This window comes from Buteo buteo, chromosome 12, assembly GCF_964188355.1.
Source record: "Buteo buteo chromosome 12, bButBut1.hap1.1, whole genome shotgun sequence".
Taxonomy (NCBI): domain Eukaryota; kingdom Metazoa; phylum Chordata; class Aves; order Accipitriformes; family Accipitridae; genus Buteo; species Buteo buteo.
In genome coordinates, this window is record NC_134182.1 from 22,065,169 (window position 1) to 22,081,417 (window position 16,249).

The following is a 16,249-nucleotide window of genomic DNA, read 5'->3' on the forward strand; positions in this document are numbered from 1 at the left end:
TTTCCTTCCCTCCGCTGCCTCACTCACAGTTGATGAGGATGATGCTGATCATGGTAAATACGAAGAAGGGAAGAGGCTTCATGGCGACCTTCACCATAATCGCAGTGACTAAAAACACCAGCCCAATGGCCACCAGGCTGCCTAAGATGCGGATCTGCTGGGGAATCCTGTAAGAGAGGGTCTCAGTGAGGAAAACCCACCCCCCAAAAGCATGCGAGGCTGAGGCCAAGCTCTGCCATGGGCATCCCAGCCAAACCACAGCACAGGAGACCAATGTATTTGCCTTTGACTTGGACTGAACAGGCTGCAGCTTGACCCAGTGCTGGGGCAGGAGGACGGGCCAGGGCTGGGTGGCCCTATGGGGGCTGGTAGGGGCAAGGAGGGGGCAAGGCTCACCGCTGGTGGATGAAGGAGTTGAGGCAGGTGAAGATGAGGAGGGGCACCATGGCGCAGAGAGTCATGAAGTTATCAAACATGGACTGCAGGTAGGAGGGGGACAAGGCAGCCTCACTGGTCTGGTTCCAGGAGCTGCTCATCTCCTCCGGGTCTGCGAGGCGGCTGATGAAATACTGCGAGAGAAATGGCACGGTGGGGCCAAGGTGCTGCAAGACCTCCCCCCAGCACACTCAGGCCACCCTTGTCCCCCCTCCAACCCCATGCCCAGCCCTCCTGCCGCCTCAGCGCCACTCATCCCACCCAGGTCACCCACGCTTCTACCTCCTGCGTGCAAATGAGGGGGCTCTATGCTGTGCTGTGCTGCCACACCTACACCACGGTCCCTAGATGTGACAGGGGACGATTAGTGTCATGGGCAGCAGCAGGAGGGAAGCCCTCACCTCCCTGGCGGTCATGAAGAAATTCCATGGCAGCAGCGTTCCCAGACCAAGGATGAAGAAGATCAGCCAGACAGCCTTGTACCTGTGGAGGGGACACAGCGGTTTGGAGCGGGACACTGGGCAGGGCAGGGGACAGGCATTGCTTCTGACTGTCCCCGTCTCCGCAGTGGAAGGCACCAGGAGGAGGAGGGTGGATGAAATTTATTGCCCTGTCCCTGCCCCACAGCCCCTGCTAGCCCGGGCTGCCAGAGGAGATGTGGCACTGCAGAGGGGCCATGGGAGGCCCTCCCCGGGAGGGTACGAAGGCAGGGGCAGGATGGCTGCTCCTCAGCATGTGGCACCCAGGTGCAAAGTGGCCATCGCCAGAGCTGGGAGGGAGTCACGCTCCCCAGGCGTGTCCCAGTGCCAGGGACTGTTTACAGCCTGTTTGCTATGGAAAAGGTGACAGAGAGAGCATTTCAGGGAAGGGACAGCTCGGTAGCCCAGTGACCATGCAGGAGAGGGAGTCCCCCAGATGCTGGGTCCCCCTGTCCTCCCTCACCTCCTGGGATCCTGGATGTGCCCCAACACCTACACCAGAGCCCGGCATTACCTATCTTGGGGCCCGTCTCTTGCTGTCATCTTGTGCGGCAAGAGTCAGCACAGGTCCCAGCAAGTCTTGTGGCTGCTCTCCGTCTGGAAAGCAAACAGAGGATTTTATAGAGGAGTGAGGGATGCAGGCCAGGCAGGGGCAGTGCTGATTTTAAGCCCCTGGCCGTGCTGCTGGGCAAGTGCTCCACAGTACTGGGAGCCAAACAGAGCCGGTAACTGGTGAGAGCGCAGTGCAGCAGCTTTGGAAACCTGCAGCTCAGAGTCCTTAAGCCGAGGAGCTGTGACACACAACCTTATTCTGCTGGCTGGGGGACACCAAGCCTTCCCTCCAAAAGGGAAACCGCTTTCCTGAGACGCCCAGGCTGCTCGGTGCCAACTGCCCTCCTGCTCCGCAGCAGGCTCTTAAAGGATTTGTGAGCCTGCAGCTCTCTGCCCCCAATCCTGGGGCTGTGAGCAAAGCATATGCGCACATCCCCCCTGCCCTCCCCACCTCCCTCCAACACCCAGGCACGGCGGCACAAAAGACCCATTTAATTCAGCAGTCTCTCCAGCCAGAACCACGCAAACCCCCCATTTCCAATTCCCGCTTCCCTGGGGCTGTCACAGCCCTTTCCTGGGTCACCTTGGAAAGCCAAGGGCATCCCTGGCACTGCTGTTCAGTCCCCAGTGCCCACTGCTCTTTCCGCCCCCCCCATCACCACCTACCCAGCCCCTGCCACCGCCCTGGTGTTGCTCCCCCCGCAGACAGCCCCAGAGAAGCAGCCCAGGGAGCCCGGAGAAGGGACCTTCCCTCCCCGGTCCACCCCCCCTTCCTTGGGCAGAGCGGGATTAGCCACCCCGGAGAAGCCGCAGGCCTGCCTTGTCCTTTTCCAGTCCGGGCTGCGCAGCATGGGGTGCTCCAGCACCTCTCCCAGGGCTTCATCTGCAGTGGGGCTGCCGGTGCTGAGCCCCCGGCCCCCCCGGGGCATGCCCCTGAGCTGCCAGCACTGCTGCCAGCTACAGCATCCCTGCCTGCACCCTGCCAGGTAGGGCGTGGGAGGAGGCAGGCAGGAAGCAGCATGCTGGGATCTGTAGTCCCTGCCAGCCCCGGCGTGCGTTAAAGGCAGCGGAGCCCGGCCCTTGTCGCCGGTGCTCGCCTGGTTCTGGGCACAGCGCACCTCCTCCCCGGTGTGGTCCTGCAGGTTGGGGAGCCTACAGCTATGACGGAGCCAAAACATAGCTGGCAGGATGTGGAGAGGGATTTGGGAAGCCCGCTGGCTGCTTGGAAAAGCCAGAGCAGACTGACAGGTACGTCTGTGTGGGACCGACAGCCCCAACCCCGCAGGCGCCAGCCCATGACACCGGAGCCATCTTCAGCGCTGCTCCCCTGCCTTCCCACGCAGGCAGCTCAGGGTGTGACAGCTCCTCCCTTGACCTTGTGAGCCACTCGGGCTTCCAGAGCAAACGTCCCAAAATCCCCTCCCGGCAGCCTGCCAGTGCTTCTGTGGGCAGGAAACACCCCAAGCCCTGACCCAGGATTAGCAGGGGGATCTGCAAGTGCAACTGCCGCCCCCTCACACACAGAAACCCCACCAGGGCCACTGCTTGTCCCCGAGCGAACAGATCTCTCCCCCAAACAGGTGGGAGAAGCCCAGCTCCCCCAGCAGGTCCCCAGCAAGCCCTCAACACACTGCCTCTTGCTGAGCCAAGCCCCCAATCCCCCTCCCAGCCCCCCACAGAAGGTCACATTGGTGTCCCAAGAAATGAGGGCAGGGACCAACCCCACAGACATACCTGGGGATGACGGAGCCAGGGAAAGCCCCCTGTTCAGCGTATTCGAAGGCAGCACGGTCCCCCCACTTCCACACCCCCCTGCTCTTGGGGGTAAGCGTCAGGCCCCGGCTCAAGTCACGGGGGCTGGAGACATGTGGGTCTAGCGGCATCCGCAGAGGAGGACAAGAGGTGTCAAGTACCACGGCTGGCACACAGCCTGGGTCCCGCTGCCCAGGGACCTGCCCGCAGCACCCAGGGACGGGAGGAAGGGAAGAGTGTCGTGGAGCAAGCGGCAGGAACCAGGGGCAGCAGGGAGGAGGTGGGGGGGATCGGGGGGTTGCCGGGGCAGGGCGCTGCGTGCTCTTCTGCCACGCTGCTTTCCCAGCCGCCTCCTGCTTCCGTCCAGAGAGCTCCCACATCCCTGCGTCAGGAGCCCGACCTCCTCGGCGGGCGCTGCCCGGCTGCCCAGCCGCAGCCTCCTGCCTGCTCTGTTTGTTTTCCGTCTCACTTCACTAAGTGCCTCCTAATTTTTTCCACAAAGAGCCAGTGCCTGCCAAGGGGCGCATGGGTCAGCACTCATTAGAGCAGGAAACACGTCCAGCCACTGGCTCTTACAAACAACCCTACAACAAACAGAAAAGGTCCCTGCTCTGACCTGGCCACAGCAGCCCTACTGTAAGGGACATGGGGATGGAGACCACCCTCCAGCCACTGGGCTGGCCCACCACAGCTCTAACCACCTCCTGGAGGGGTCTGCTGATGTTTAGCCTGGCCACCAGCTTGGTGGCTGCACAGCCTGGGGGACAGGGAAAAGGAGAAGCGATACGGGGCCTTGGCTTAAGGACATCAGTTTTGTTCCTGGGCATAGAGCAGTCTGTCTTATCCCCTCGGAAGCAACGTATAAGCGGAAAGAGCAAGAGTGGCCTTAACAAACCACAGGCTAGGGCCTCTGAGCAGGTACAAAGAAGAGATGGCACAACTTTAATTGTCCATTCACACTGCACAAAGGCCTTGAGAGACGCCAAGTGACACCTGCTGTGTTGGGCCATGCACAGTCCCATTGCCAGCCAAGGCCTGTCACCAAAACCACCCAACCTCTGCAGAAAAACTTGCACTGCAGGACAGCCACGCCTGCAGGCAGCCATTTGTCACTGGGATTCGGAGATTTCCATACCTCTCCCTTCCCATGCATTGACTTTTCTCCTGCTTCTGCTGCCTTCACCAAAGGTGAGCACAGCGCTTGATCGCCCTTCCACTCAAGAGAAATTTCATGGTGCCGGATAGGCACGCTATAGGTTTATTCCCAGAAATACCAGCTCTAAAGAAAAGTCCTTTACACCACACCAAGCGTAGCACCGTCCTTGCAGTCCCTAGACAAGGGGCTGCCAGCAGGCCCGATGGCAAGCACCCAGTGTCCTCCAGCTGCCACTTGTAGGGGATCGCTTTGCGGGGATAAGGTCAGCACTTCCTCTGAGCACAGCCAAGATGAGGCAGGGCCAGGTGCCTCACCTGGCTTCACCCCATCCCCTACATCCGCTCACCCCCCTGGGTGACACCAGTGCCCTCCCGTCAGGAAGGCTGATCTGGGGGCCCATCAAGGTTTACCTGCAGACAGGGAACAAGCCCGGCACGAATAAGCGAGTCACGTGAAGCCCTGGTGGCCGTGACTCAGCTGGAGGATGGGAAACGCCCCGAGACCACCCATTTCATGAGATTTCATGTGTATGCCTGAACTCTAACCATGTCACTCACGGGTCCTCCTACCTTCTGCCAGGGTCCAGGGAACCAGCCTCCTGGGCAGCGTCCTGCCTGCCTCCACCTTCAGCCACAAGCTGCAAGGACACGTGCTTGTATTTCACAAGACATATGAGTATGCATGATTGTGCACCATTACCGTGGCGCTGGGACAAACACCAGCCCTCCCAAAATAAGGGCAGGTACCCTGGGTCAAATCAGAGGCTGGTCTTGCTCAAAAGCTTGGGTAAGAGTGGCACAGTCATATACTAACTCCTCGACTGCTCCCCCAGCCTCCGAGCTGGGAGGGACATGCTGTTCATGTGTTTTGTAGCCCGCAGCAGGTTTCGCTTCTGTGAAAACCCTGCTTCCCCCTCTAACTCGGGAGCTTCTGAGTGAGGGCAGCATCTCTCCCCATGCAGGGTGTCAGCCTGGGCTCCCTCACCCTTGCTGTCAAAGGGTGGATGAACATTGGAGTGGCTTCTCCATGCCAGCCACTGCTTTACAGGCCCGGATTGTATCCACCCTACAGCACATTTTCAGAGAAATTCTAGCTCACTTAGGCACAGCTCCACGCCTTTGGTCCTCCTTGTTGCTTTTCTCCCAGCCTTCCCTGCCTCCCCTCGACCCTTCCAGAGACACTGGGGCTGAGAACACACAGTGACTGCAAAGGGATGAGATGCCAGTTTGAAGAGCAGTACAAGGCTTTCCTGCTTTGTCACTCACAAAGATGATTCGATGTGTTTTTATGCACACCAAGCTATCCAAAACAGCCACAGGTCTTGCTGTGAGTGGCCGGCTCATTGTGTAATCTTGTTTGCAGATTTGGGGCTCCCACCCCCCCCCAGTCTATCACTTGATATTTATCTAAACTGAATTTCATCTGCCTACTGCCCAGTGTTGTAATGGTCTTCTGTACTCTTCCTAGCTGGCACTTGTCCCCATGAACCTGAGTAATCCAATCACCTCAGCAAGCCTGTCATCTCATTGCTCATTCCCTTTTCCAGGTCACTCATGAACACATTGAAAAAACATGGGACCCAATGCAGCGATCTCTTTCCACTGCAAAAAATAACTGCTGACTCCTACACCCTCCTTCCTATTTTTGTACCAATGACAGAGCCATGTGAGGACCTTCCCTCTTGACCAGCCAGTTCCCTTAAAAACTGGGCTGAAAGCCCTGGCTGAATGTTTTGTGGGAAGCAGCGTGGGCACCATGAGCCCAGAGTCCCTACGAATCGCTGCCCCAGCTCAGGGGCCCCTCAGCAGGCGCCTCCCCACCAGCCCACAGACCCCATCCCTGTGCACTTGGACACTCGGGACACGCAGCAGATTCAGCAGTCAGCTTTTCCCTGAAGGTCCCTCCAGCCCTTCTTAGAAATGAACATCACATCTTTCCCTCCTCCCAGTCCCCGGGAGCTGGGGCAGTTGTGAATGAATGACTAGAGGCCACATGTAACAGCCAGCTAGTTCACCCTCCCTTTCCTTCTGGTGAACATCGCCTTAGCCTAGCAACTTGTTGCTGTTTAGTTTTGCTTTATAACCTTTCCTCTGCGGATGCTCTGAGGAGTCCCCCAAAAGAAGTGGAAGAAACTGCTCGGGCTCTTCTGGAGCGAAGAGAGGCAAAAGCTTCACCTGGACTTCCTGCTATGGCCTCTCTTCCTCCGATCCCCCATCCCTCCAACAGTCTTCAGCAGGCTTCGTACTCCTGGTGTGCTTTGTGAGCAGTTTTCATCAGAGAGCTGATAGCACTTCCTATTATTCTTGTTCTTCTCTATTCTGAGCCCTGCCTCTCTGCAAACAGGCTTGCTGCGCCATCCACTCCCCCCAGAGCTGCTTGCGCCTGCGTCCTGAGGGGGGGACCTTAGTGGGAGAGCAGGATGGGGGCATTTCTGCCTCCTCCCTTGCCTTGCTGCCTGCAGACAAACTCCTCTGCATTGCCAGGTCTTGGCAGGCAGAAAAAACCTCCTGCAAGGCAGCCCATGCGGCACCCTCACTCCCCAGAGGTTGAGGGTCCCTGGGCAACATTTCTGACTTGCTTCACCTTGCTCCCTCCACTCCTCCATGGGCAAAAGGAGAGGCAGCTCTAGACCCTCTCTGCCTTCAGGCTTGCAAACTCCCCGCAGAGCAGGAGCTACGGAGGCTGTCCCTGCTCCCAGCACCCACCGCCAGCCATTATCTCGGCTGCTGGGTGGTGTGGGGGAGGCGCGGGGGGAGCATTCAGCCCTGCGGTGTGTTTTGAACTGCTCACACCAGCCAGCTGCAAAGTCCCTTATCTGGAGAGTTCAAGGAGCCTTGAGAGGCTCCTCAGGGGCCCTCGCCCCTGGCAGGTAAAGGGACCTGGCCAGGCAGCAAATTCCCCAGGGACCCGGCGGGACTCCCCCAGTGAACAGCACTGTCCCTGAAGGGCTTGCCACCAGTGACTGGGCAGAGCTAGCCCTAAAACTACCCCAGGTAACACAGCTTGGACTCTTCCACCTATCATCAAGTCACACAAGGCCGTGGGCATCCGCCTCCCCATGGGGGCTGCTGAGTGGGTTTCCAGCCCTGACATCTCACTGGCCAAATACCAACAAGGGGGCCTTACCGATGGCAGCCCCATGAAGAATGCACACACCTCTGTCCTCAGCACTTGGTGAGTGCCCAAGCCCAGGCACACCTGGTCCCCTGGCCAGAGAAAACCCCTCCAGGCACCCACCCAACCCCCCCAGAGCAGAGATGGGTGCTCCTGCTCAGCATCCCATCAAATGCTGCAGGGGGACATTTTAATGTCACAGTAAGAAGCTTACCAGAAGGGCAGGTTGGTCCCAGTCCCTTGCTCCTGGTCACTTCAGGCCACGGGACTGCAGGCACGGCACAGCCTTGGGAAAGGCAGGAAAACCCCTGCAAATATCAGAGCAGCCACCTGCTCCGAGGCCAGTGGTTTGGGGGTGCGGGAGGAGATACAGTGCCCGGGGTGGGCAGGAGCTAAGGGGGGACGTCATTTCTGAGGAGGTGTTAGACGGGGAGAGATAAGCCACTCTCTGGAGCCTGTTTGCAGAGACAGGATTCGTAGGGGCTCTTCTGAGGAGCTGGTTTCCCTGATGGCACCTGCTCAGGCCGCTGTCCCCTGGCAAAAGACCATCCCCTCCAAGCTACAACCCCAACCTGCTTCTCGGCAGGCTGGGGAAGGAGACACGTTTCTCTAGGGCTAGGTTTGCACTCCATTTGTTGGAAATTTAGAAAAATAAAGTCCCTTTCTCCCAAGAGAAGAGGGAGGGATTTGCTCAGGGTTCCCCTCAATGCAGCTGCCGAAAACTCCAAAATCACACAGAAACCCCCTCCAGGACCTGGACGGTGCCTGCAGGCAGCTTTCAGCACCTCCAGGGGCTGCCTGGAGGTGGGGAGGTGTGGGGTGATGACCCACTAAGGGCAGGCACAAAGGCTCACACCAGGCTCAGGCCACCTGGTCATGGCTTCCCTTGGGGCCACCATGGATTTGGGGAGAGCCCAGGAATGCCTCCCCCCAGACCTTGATCCTTGCCCGGCATCCTCTGCAGCTGGTAGCCCCCTGCAGCCCAGGTCCGCAGGGCTGGTCTGAGCCCCCCACGGGTGCCGGTGTGGCCAGCGGAGGTGCTGCCTGGCTCTGCCTGGGGGCCGCGGGGAGGAGGCATGCTGCGGGAAAGGGTGCTCCCCCAGGGTTGGCCTGGGGGCCGCAGCAGGAAGAGGCACAATGGGAGGAAGCTACATTTCTGCTTCCTGATGGAGAAAACCCTACAGGACCCCTGGGGAGAACAACCAGACACCATTAATGTAAAAATCAGCTGGGAGCACAAAGAGCAGCCAGGGGCAGCCCCAAGTCGGGAGCAGGTCCTCCTTGCACAGAGGAGCCTGGGGCTTGGTGCAGCAGTGGCACAGGCCACCACGTACCAGGACAGCCACACAGGGAGGACAGGGGCAATCCCAGCCATGCCACAACACAAGGCATGGCTCCTGCCTGCCCCCAGCCTGGCTCTCCCGAAAGCAGGTGACACTCCTTATTTCCACCCAGTTGGGTGGGGAGAGGGATACTCCCTGGTGGGCTGGCGCAGTGCTTAGGTAAGACCCCCTGGGGCACGGATGCCAGATGCATCTCTTTTGCTTTAGCAGCTCCCCCCCCCCCCCCCCCCCCCCCCCCGCCAGTCGCGCTCAGCCTTCCTCAAGAGGAAATGCTGTCTGTACAGATGATATCTTGGTTGGCCGCGCCTTGGGCAGCAGCAACAGCACTGGAGGGATGGGCTGAGCTTATGGGACTGTGTCCCCATTTCCCCTCATGTCTGCAGCTGAAAGGAGTGAAGGTGAGACCCATAAAGAGGCAGCACACAGCAAGACAGGACAAGAACAAAACAGCTCATGGCCAGAGAATTCTGAAGATAAGGACTCAATGGATGTATGGGAAGAAACCCAAGAGATGAGTCCCACAGCCAGGGAATGAAAGAGGGGCAAGATGAGTTTCTCTATACCCTGTCTCCTCCTGGGCTTAGTAGGGCCGTATCTACCAGCAACACATGGCTACCCCGAGGTCACTGCTCAGAGAACAGTACTGGAAGGGAAGAGCAGAACTGCACAAGGCCACCTGCCATTGGTGGCCCCCAGGGTGCTAGGATGGAGAATGGAGAGGATTCCTCCTTCCATTGCTTCACGTTCCTGGCCTCGGGACTGAGCTCAGAGCTGGCAGACCCAGGAAGGAGTCAGGCCAGGAATGACACAAGGGAGCTGAGCAGGGAGCAACCTGCAGTGAGGGGCTGGGGGAGAAGGATGGGGACAGCTTATGTTGCGGCCAGGAGGTCCTCAAAACAGCCCTGCAGTGAAATCAGGCTGTGAAATCATTGGAAAGTTCAAAAGCCCGTCTAAATCCTTCCCCAGGCTATGCACAGAGCCCCCTCTATGCACAGAGCCCCCGGCGGAGGGGGCTTGGAGGGCTTGACTCAACCCCAAACATACTCCCCCACCCCAAATGCCACTCTGCACTTTACAGGGGTTCCTCTCCCCCAGGAGGGCCCAAGCCCAGGACTCGCTCTCTTGTCCCCAAAACAGGGCTGCTTCTGGAAGGGCAGGAAAAGCTGGCAGTCAACCAGCAGCCAAATCACCTGCCCAGAGCAGCCCCCCGACCACCTTCCACACCCCAGGGCATGTTTGCCTCCCCGGGGGAGAGGCTCAGAGCTCCTTCCAGCTCTGGCTCCTTCCAGTCTGGAGCTGGTGCCGGATGCAAAGGCACAGAGCTTGCAGCAAGCAGGACCCTCAGCCAGCAAGAGCTGCCCGCACCCAGCGGGAGCTGCTGAACCACACGCACCTGGGCTGCGCTGCCCCCTCGCCTGAGCCCCCCAAGCAGGTGAGAGAGCATCCCCGGGGCTGGATGGAGTGAGCCTTGCCCCTGCACCCAGAGGACTCGGCAGAGGGGCTGCAGCAGGCTGCCAGCCCTGCGGGGGGGCTGGCACAGGGGCAGAGCTCATCTTGCCCCCACTCAGCAATTTTTCAGAAGTTGGTCGGGGCTGCACAGCTGCTTCCAATTTAGGGAGGGGGGGTGGAGGAATGAAACCAGAGCCACAATATGATCTTCACCTGGCGTCACCATCTCCCCAGCTCCCAAAATTTTGAGGGGCGATTCCTCCCCACTGATCAGTGATCAGCAGCCACCCGGCAGAAGCTGGGACATATACGCGGAGGCCAACCACCGCCGGGCCTGCGGCGGGTTGAGGTTGGCTCTATTCTCTGCATGTCAGCTGTGCCCGGTGGCTGGGACAGAAACGCAAGGGCTATTTTGGGTCCCTGCAGACCAAGCGGAGTTCCCCCTTGTAGGCCAGCTCAGGAACAGGGGCCCTGGCTGACCGCTGCTTTTGGCACAAAACGTCTGCAGCTCTACTAGGAAAGGGGATGGTGGGCAGGGAAGCAAGGTTTTGGTGCCAACCACAGTCCTGCACAGTCTCTCTGCCAGCCGCCTGTCCTGTCAAGATCCCACTCACTGCCCAGACAGCTGCAGCATCTCACAAACCCCGAACTGGCTTCAGCTGCTAAATGCAGCCATTTCATAATGGACAGGGGTATGGCAGCTCTGCTCTAGGAGACGGGGCATGTCTGTCACCCCCTCATCCCCACACCCCCTTTGTCCCAGCCAAGGGGCACCCCATGATCCCCAGAAAAAAAAAGGAGGGAGAAGGGATTGATGCCCTGGCTAGGTCTGCTCCCCTCACGTGCCCAAAGCCAGTCACTTCCAAAGTTGCAGCCATCTCCGAGCAGTGGGGCAAAGCTGTCCCCACAAGTCCTAGGAGTTGGGGGGACTCGAGGAGCCACACATGCCTGCACACTTCCCAGCTGATTTTAAATTAAGCTGAGAGGAAGACGCTGCCGGTGAGAACTGGGCTTGCCATGTCCCTGCTCTGCGGCAGCTCCAGAAGAGCCGTGTGGGCAGCGCATGGTCGGCACTGAGGAATGGAAAGCCAAAGTGGCAGCACGCAATCAGCAGTGCGGAGCAAGCAAAGGACTTGGAGTAAAGCAAAGGACTTGGAGTAAACACCCAGAGTGGAAACGCCACCTCTGGTACCCTCTTCCCTCCTCCCTGAACAACTCAGCTTCCCCAAATGCCCTGGCAGGACTCAGGTCTCAAATGTGGAGCCAGAGTAAGGCTTGAGGTGGGCACCTCCTTCAGAGGGAGTAAGTCAGAGCCCAAACCTCCCACTCTCGGCACTGGCCTCAGCTAACCCGCAGCAAACAGGAAAATTTTTATGTGAGTAGGATCAGGCAGGGAGAGCCAACAGGAGGTGAGGAGCTCACTCCTGTGTCTGCCCAAACCCAGCAAAACAGACTCCCTCATGACCGACAATAATAAGCCTAGCTGCAAGTCAGAAAAGGGCAAGTCACATCCCTTCCAAATCCTAACCTGCAGATGCTGCTGCATCCATGCAACCAGCTAACGCATGGTGTGCCACAGCCATGAGGTCCCAGGCTGCAAGGGACCATGATCATCCTCAGGGATGCCTCAGGTAGGCATGGAGAGCCCCACCTGAGTGCTTTGCTCATGCTGAAACAGTGCTTTGGAGACGTTGGTGTCGGCTTGCAGACTCTGACGGCATCCCAGCCTCCCCCACATTAATTTGGGGAGCAGAGGAGACAAGGGCAGCTCTGACACTCCCTGCTGGAAGATCCAAGGGTACCATAGCCTCCGTCAGAGTGAGCTGGCCATCCAGCAAGGTGTCCTGCCAGAGCTTGCCCAAGTGCCTGAACATGCTGGGATGCCGATGCACTCCCAAGGCGATGCCAGGCGATAGGGAGCCCAGGGGCTGAGCCCTGCTGAAGCAATCCCTTTCTGGCACATTGCATCCTCCTTGCAGCCACGGGGGGAGGAAGAGAGGGACAGTTGGTGGTGGACAACTTGTGTTTGTTTATCAACAGCCAGGCAATTTACTGCCAGGCTTTGTTTCTGTTCGAAGGCTCCTCTTTTGGAGCAAGCCTAGCTGCAGAGCCCAGGCAGGGGGAGCGCAGGGCCCTACGGCAGCTCCCTCAATCCCCCATGAGGCACAGCTCCTGCCCTGCATTGGCTGGGCACTGCGTACCCACTGCCTGCGGGGTAACAGCCCTGTCCAGGAACATGCTGGCAGATCAATACCCTGATGTGGTTCACCACGCATTCACACCAACCTTGTATTGCCACAAGGAGCGAGTGTGAAGACAGGAACGAGAAGTTGCAGGGGAGGGTGGATCGCTTCTTAATAGCTTGGTTGTGTTGCCATTGGTCTGCCTCCTCCCATGGTTAATGGATAACACTCCCAATCTCGTCAGGATGGTGTGGAGACCTACCCAACCCTGCTGGCCTCAGCCACAGCCCAACACCTACAAACCCTGATGGGCTGAAAGCACTGCACTCCCTGTGTGCATCCTGCGGCAGTGGGCTCCCTGAGAGGGCAGAGGTTCCATCCAGAGCAAATACCATCGGGGAGCTCATCCACAGCACCGAGGGAGGATATCTCAGGCAAAAAAATGGAATTGCCTTCAACTTGGTCCTGAGGCCAGGAAAAGACAAGGCCTGTCAAAGGCAGGGAAGGCAGCTCCTTCAACCCTGAGCCCCTGGCCGGGACCAAGAAGCGAGCTGTGCCACCAGTCCCTCCTGCCTCCCCAAGTTGTTCTCCAGGGGTAAGCCCCAAGCCTAGAATAAGGGAGCTCCTCTCACAAGGGTTTTCCATGAGCACACCTTTAGCAAAACTCAAATGGGGCTGCCCACCCCAAAGCCCTCACCCTCTTCGAGCTCCTCCAGGTGAGCCGGCCCTCAGCCGCACATGTAAATTGGCTCCCTATCCCTGCATGGCATCAGTGGGTGGCTGTGCTAGGTGTGATGAACCAGACAGAGGCAAGGACCACACTCGGAGCCACAGCATGGGCAGCAACGGGAGAAGCCAAGTGGGGTGGCCCAGGCAGGACGCCCCTCTCCCCAGCAGTCTTGCAGGAGGCTGGGGCCATTTCAGGGGCAGTCTGGGGGTGCTGGTACACATTCAGGTCGATGGCTTGCCCTCGGCACAGCAAGGCTGACGACCCAGTACCTGCAGCCTCAGTACATGGCCAGAGCAGGATGCTCGCCAGGCAGGAGGCTGACTGCATGACCCTCTGGTTCCACCGCTGCTCCCAACCTAGCCACATCCCTCCCAGCCTCGCTCTTCTCCACCTCCAGCCCCTTCCTGCCTCCTCCCTCTGTGACTTCCCAGTCAGCTCACTCCATGAATTTCCAGCTGGAAATTTCACAGCGAGGTGCTTTCCCATCAGACAAGTCCTAAAGGAAATGAACTAAAGCAAATCCCACTGGCAGTGGTGTGGTGGGAAGAAGGCAAGAAGGCTCTGTGGAAATCTGCCTGATTTCCTGCTGGCTTCTTCTGCATGAACCAGCAGGCAGGCAATAGGTCTCTGCTCCCCTTTGGCCTCAAAAAAAGCTGGTCTCCTGGAGATGAAGCCTGACTGTGCTTACCCACAACTTAACTAAGAGGCTGAAAGAGCGCCTCGAGCACTGCACCCAGAATGCCAGGCTCACTGATTTGTGTCACGGATGGTGCCATGCATACCCAGTGCTTTGAGCCTCCCCTTTCTCAGGGATCGGTGAGACCAGGGAAAAGCCTGCTCCAAGCCAGAGCAGGACCAAAGTGTCACAAAGCGATGTTCTTCACACCACCAGCATCAGCAATGAAGCTACAAAGGGCTAGCACTATCTCTACACAACAGCTTCCCTTGTCTCATGAGAGCAACAGCCCTTGTACGTGTTCCTCACGCAGCACCACAGCTCCTCTCCCACACGGGGACCTCAGAGCCCATGTACAGCCAATCCCCTGACCAGGTCTGCAAGGTCTGGAGTGGGAGATGGGGTGCAGTGCTGCACTGCAACCTCAGCTGGCGGCAGTGGGGTCCCTCTGGACCATACAACCTGACGTAACCAAACCCATCCAGGATTGGCCCCTACTCCACACACTTGTTTCCCCATCCCATGTCTTACACACTGTTAACTTAGGAAGCACTTTTAGTCTTTATTGCACTGCTTAATCAAATCTTAATAGCTGTGTGGCTCTTAAAATCCTGACTCCTGCCTATCTGCAAATGCCTGTAGCTCACTCTGCATAGTGCTTTGTGCCTGAGCTTGCTGGCAGCGGAGTACAAGTTAGCATGGAGATGCAACTCCGAGAGCTTGTGGTCCTGCAGTCCCAGTGCTGGGCTGCCAGGCGTCACACAGAGCAGAGCTACGTGCTGGGGAGGCTAAGGAAGGCGCAGGGAGGTGAGCAGAGTTTGCACTGTGGGATCGCTACTGAGCTGGCAAGGACTGCAAGCAAACAGCACTCTGCTGATAAGAGCGGGTGTTGCAGCTTCCTTAACACTTGCCAAGGACCTGGATGTTATGCTGGACGAAAACAACTGAGATCTACAACTGTCCTAGAGGAAGCACTGGAGGCTGCTTGCTGGCTTCCCAAAGCCCATGCCTGGTGCCTTCCCATCTGGACAGGGCAGGCGGGTGCTCCTGGGCTCCCTCTTGCCCAGCGGGCCAGTCCCCAGGCCTGCCTCTGCCAGTGGAGCTGGGATTGGAGCCAGGCAGAGCAAGGAAGGTGCAGCACGGGAGTGGGTGAACCGGTGCCTTGTCCTCCGCGCCCTGGCTTGCCCCCAGCCCACAACAAGGAGGGAGACAGGTCAGGCCAGGGCAAGAACAAAGCCCATGGCTCATCTTCAAAGAGGAAGAGGCTCATTAATACCTCCCAGCCCAAGATAATGAGAGCAGGGATGCCATGATGGGGAAATGATGCCAGTACTTAATTATGCAGCTTGGGGAGGAAAGGAGAAGAGGGACAACTGCAGGATGAAGGTGACACCCTGCCCTGTGTGCTGGCAGTACATTTGCTGGTTCAGGCTGGAGTGAATTTATTCATCTTCACTCCACGTACCTGGTACAGCGTAGGCCCTCGCCTCTTGTCTGTGCTAGCTGGGGGGGGAACAGCCACTCCATAAAACATCTTCTGGGACCTACATTACAGCCCTCAGTGCTGTATAGAAACTGCCCCTGCTCTGTGAAGACCCTCTCAGTGAGCCAAGAGCAAGCCTACCTGTCTTTTTCAGGAGCAAAAGGCAACGGCGGGAGCAGGAGTGCTCCGGTGTCCACACTGCACTGACACTGTATCAATGGCTCATGAGCCACACTCGGACAATCAGTGAGCCCAAGAGAAAAAGATCCCTGCCTAGTCACGTCCTGAGACAGCTTTGTAGTGAAGGCAGGCTTGAGGAAGCCCAAGGCTGTCTGGCAGCTCGCAGGGGCTGGCCAGCGGAAACGATGCCGCCAAGCCGGGATGCAGTGCAGGAGGGGAGTGGGATTTCCCATGTCGGCATTCACAGAAGTGTCTCAATTGCGTCGGCTCACAACAGGCAACTGAGGGGCCATCGGGCTGCTTCCTGCTTCAGAGCAGCCGGGAAGCACATCCAGCTGTGGCCAACAGCTGCATGAATTCCTCGTGCAGCCCCTAGCCCTGGGGAATCTACTGGGTTCAAGGATACAGGCTCACTTGTCTGCAATCCCACACCCCAGGGCTTGGCCGCTGCTGCCTTCCCACACAGCCCACAGCTCCACAGCCCGTTCCCGAGAGGCAGATGGGAGTGCTGGTGAGTACAGGCAGGGACAGTGTTGGTCTGGCAGTATTAGCACCTAGCAGGGGTGTGAGGCTCCGATTTAACTACAGGGGTGGGGAGGACAGCAGAAAAGGGCTCCACACAGAGCCCTCGACACTCTTTCCTGGACCGGGCTCTTGAGCTTGCTCCTGAACGGGTTTGCTCAGGACCAGAAAGAAACGCTTACTGAAACCCTCCAC

The 16,249-nt window shown here is 58.3% G+C and overlaps 1 protein-coding gene across 7 annotated transcripts in view; it reads right to left on the reverse strand.

The window, feature by feature from the left end:
- Positions 1 to 16,249, reverse strand: part of LOC142038023 (heat shock protein HSP 90-beta) — a 42,196-nt gene that overhangs the window by 13,813 nt on the left and 12,134 nt on the right. For 4 of the 7 annotated variants that reach the window (XM_075042964.1, XM_075042966.1, XM_075042968.1 and 1 more), the window contains 4 exons: positions 1,429 to 1,511; positions 837 to 918; positions 397 to 569; positions 28 to 167 (listed from right to left, as the gene is read on the reverse strand). In XM_075042964.1, coding sequence (XP_074899065.1) covers positions 28 to 167; positions 397 to 569; positions 837 to 918; positions 1,429 to 1,457 — 424 coding nt within the window. In that variant the 5' untranslated portion in view covers positions 1,458 to 1,511. Of the gene's footprint in view, positions 1 to 27; positions 168 to 396; positions 570 to 836; positions 919 to 1,428; positions 1,512 to 3,200; positions 3,652 to 7,702; positions 7,856 to 16,249 lie in introns of those variants that run through there. The other 3 variants (XM_075042969.1, XM_075042963.1, XM_075042962.1) reach the window with 3 other exon arrangements.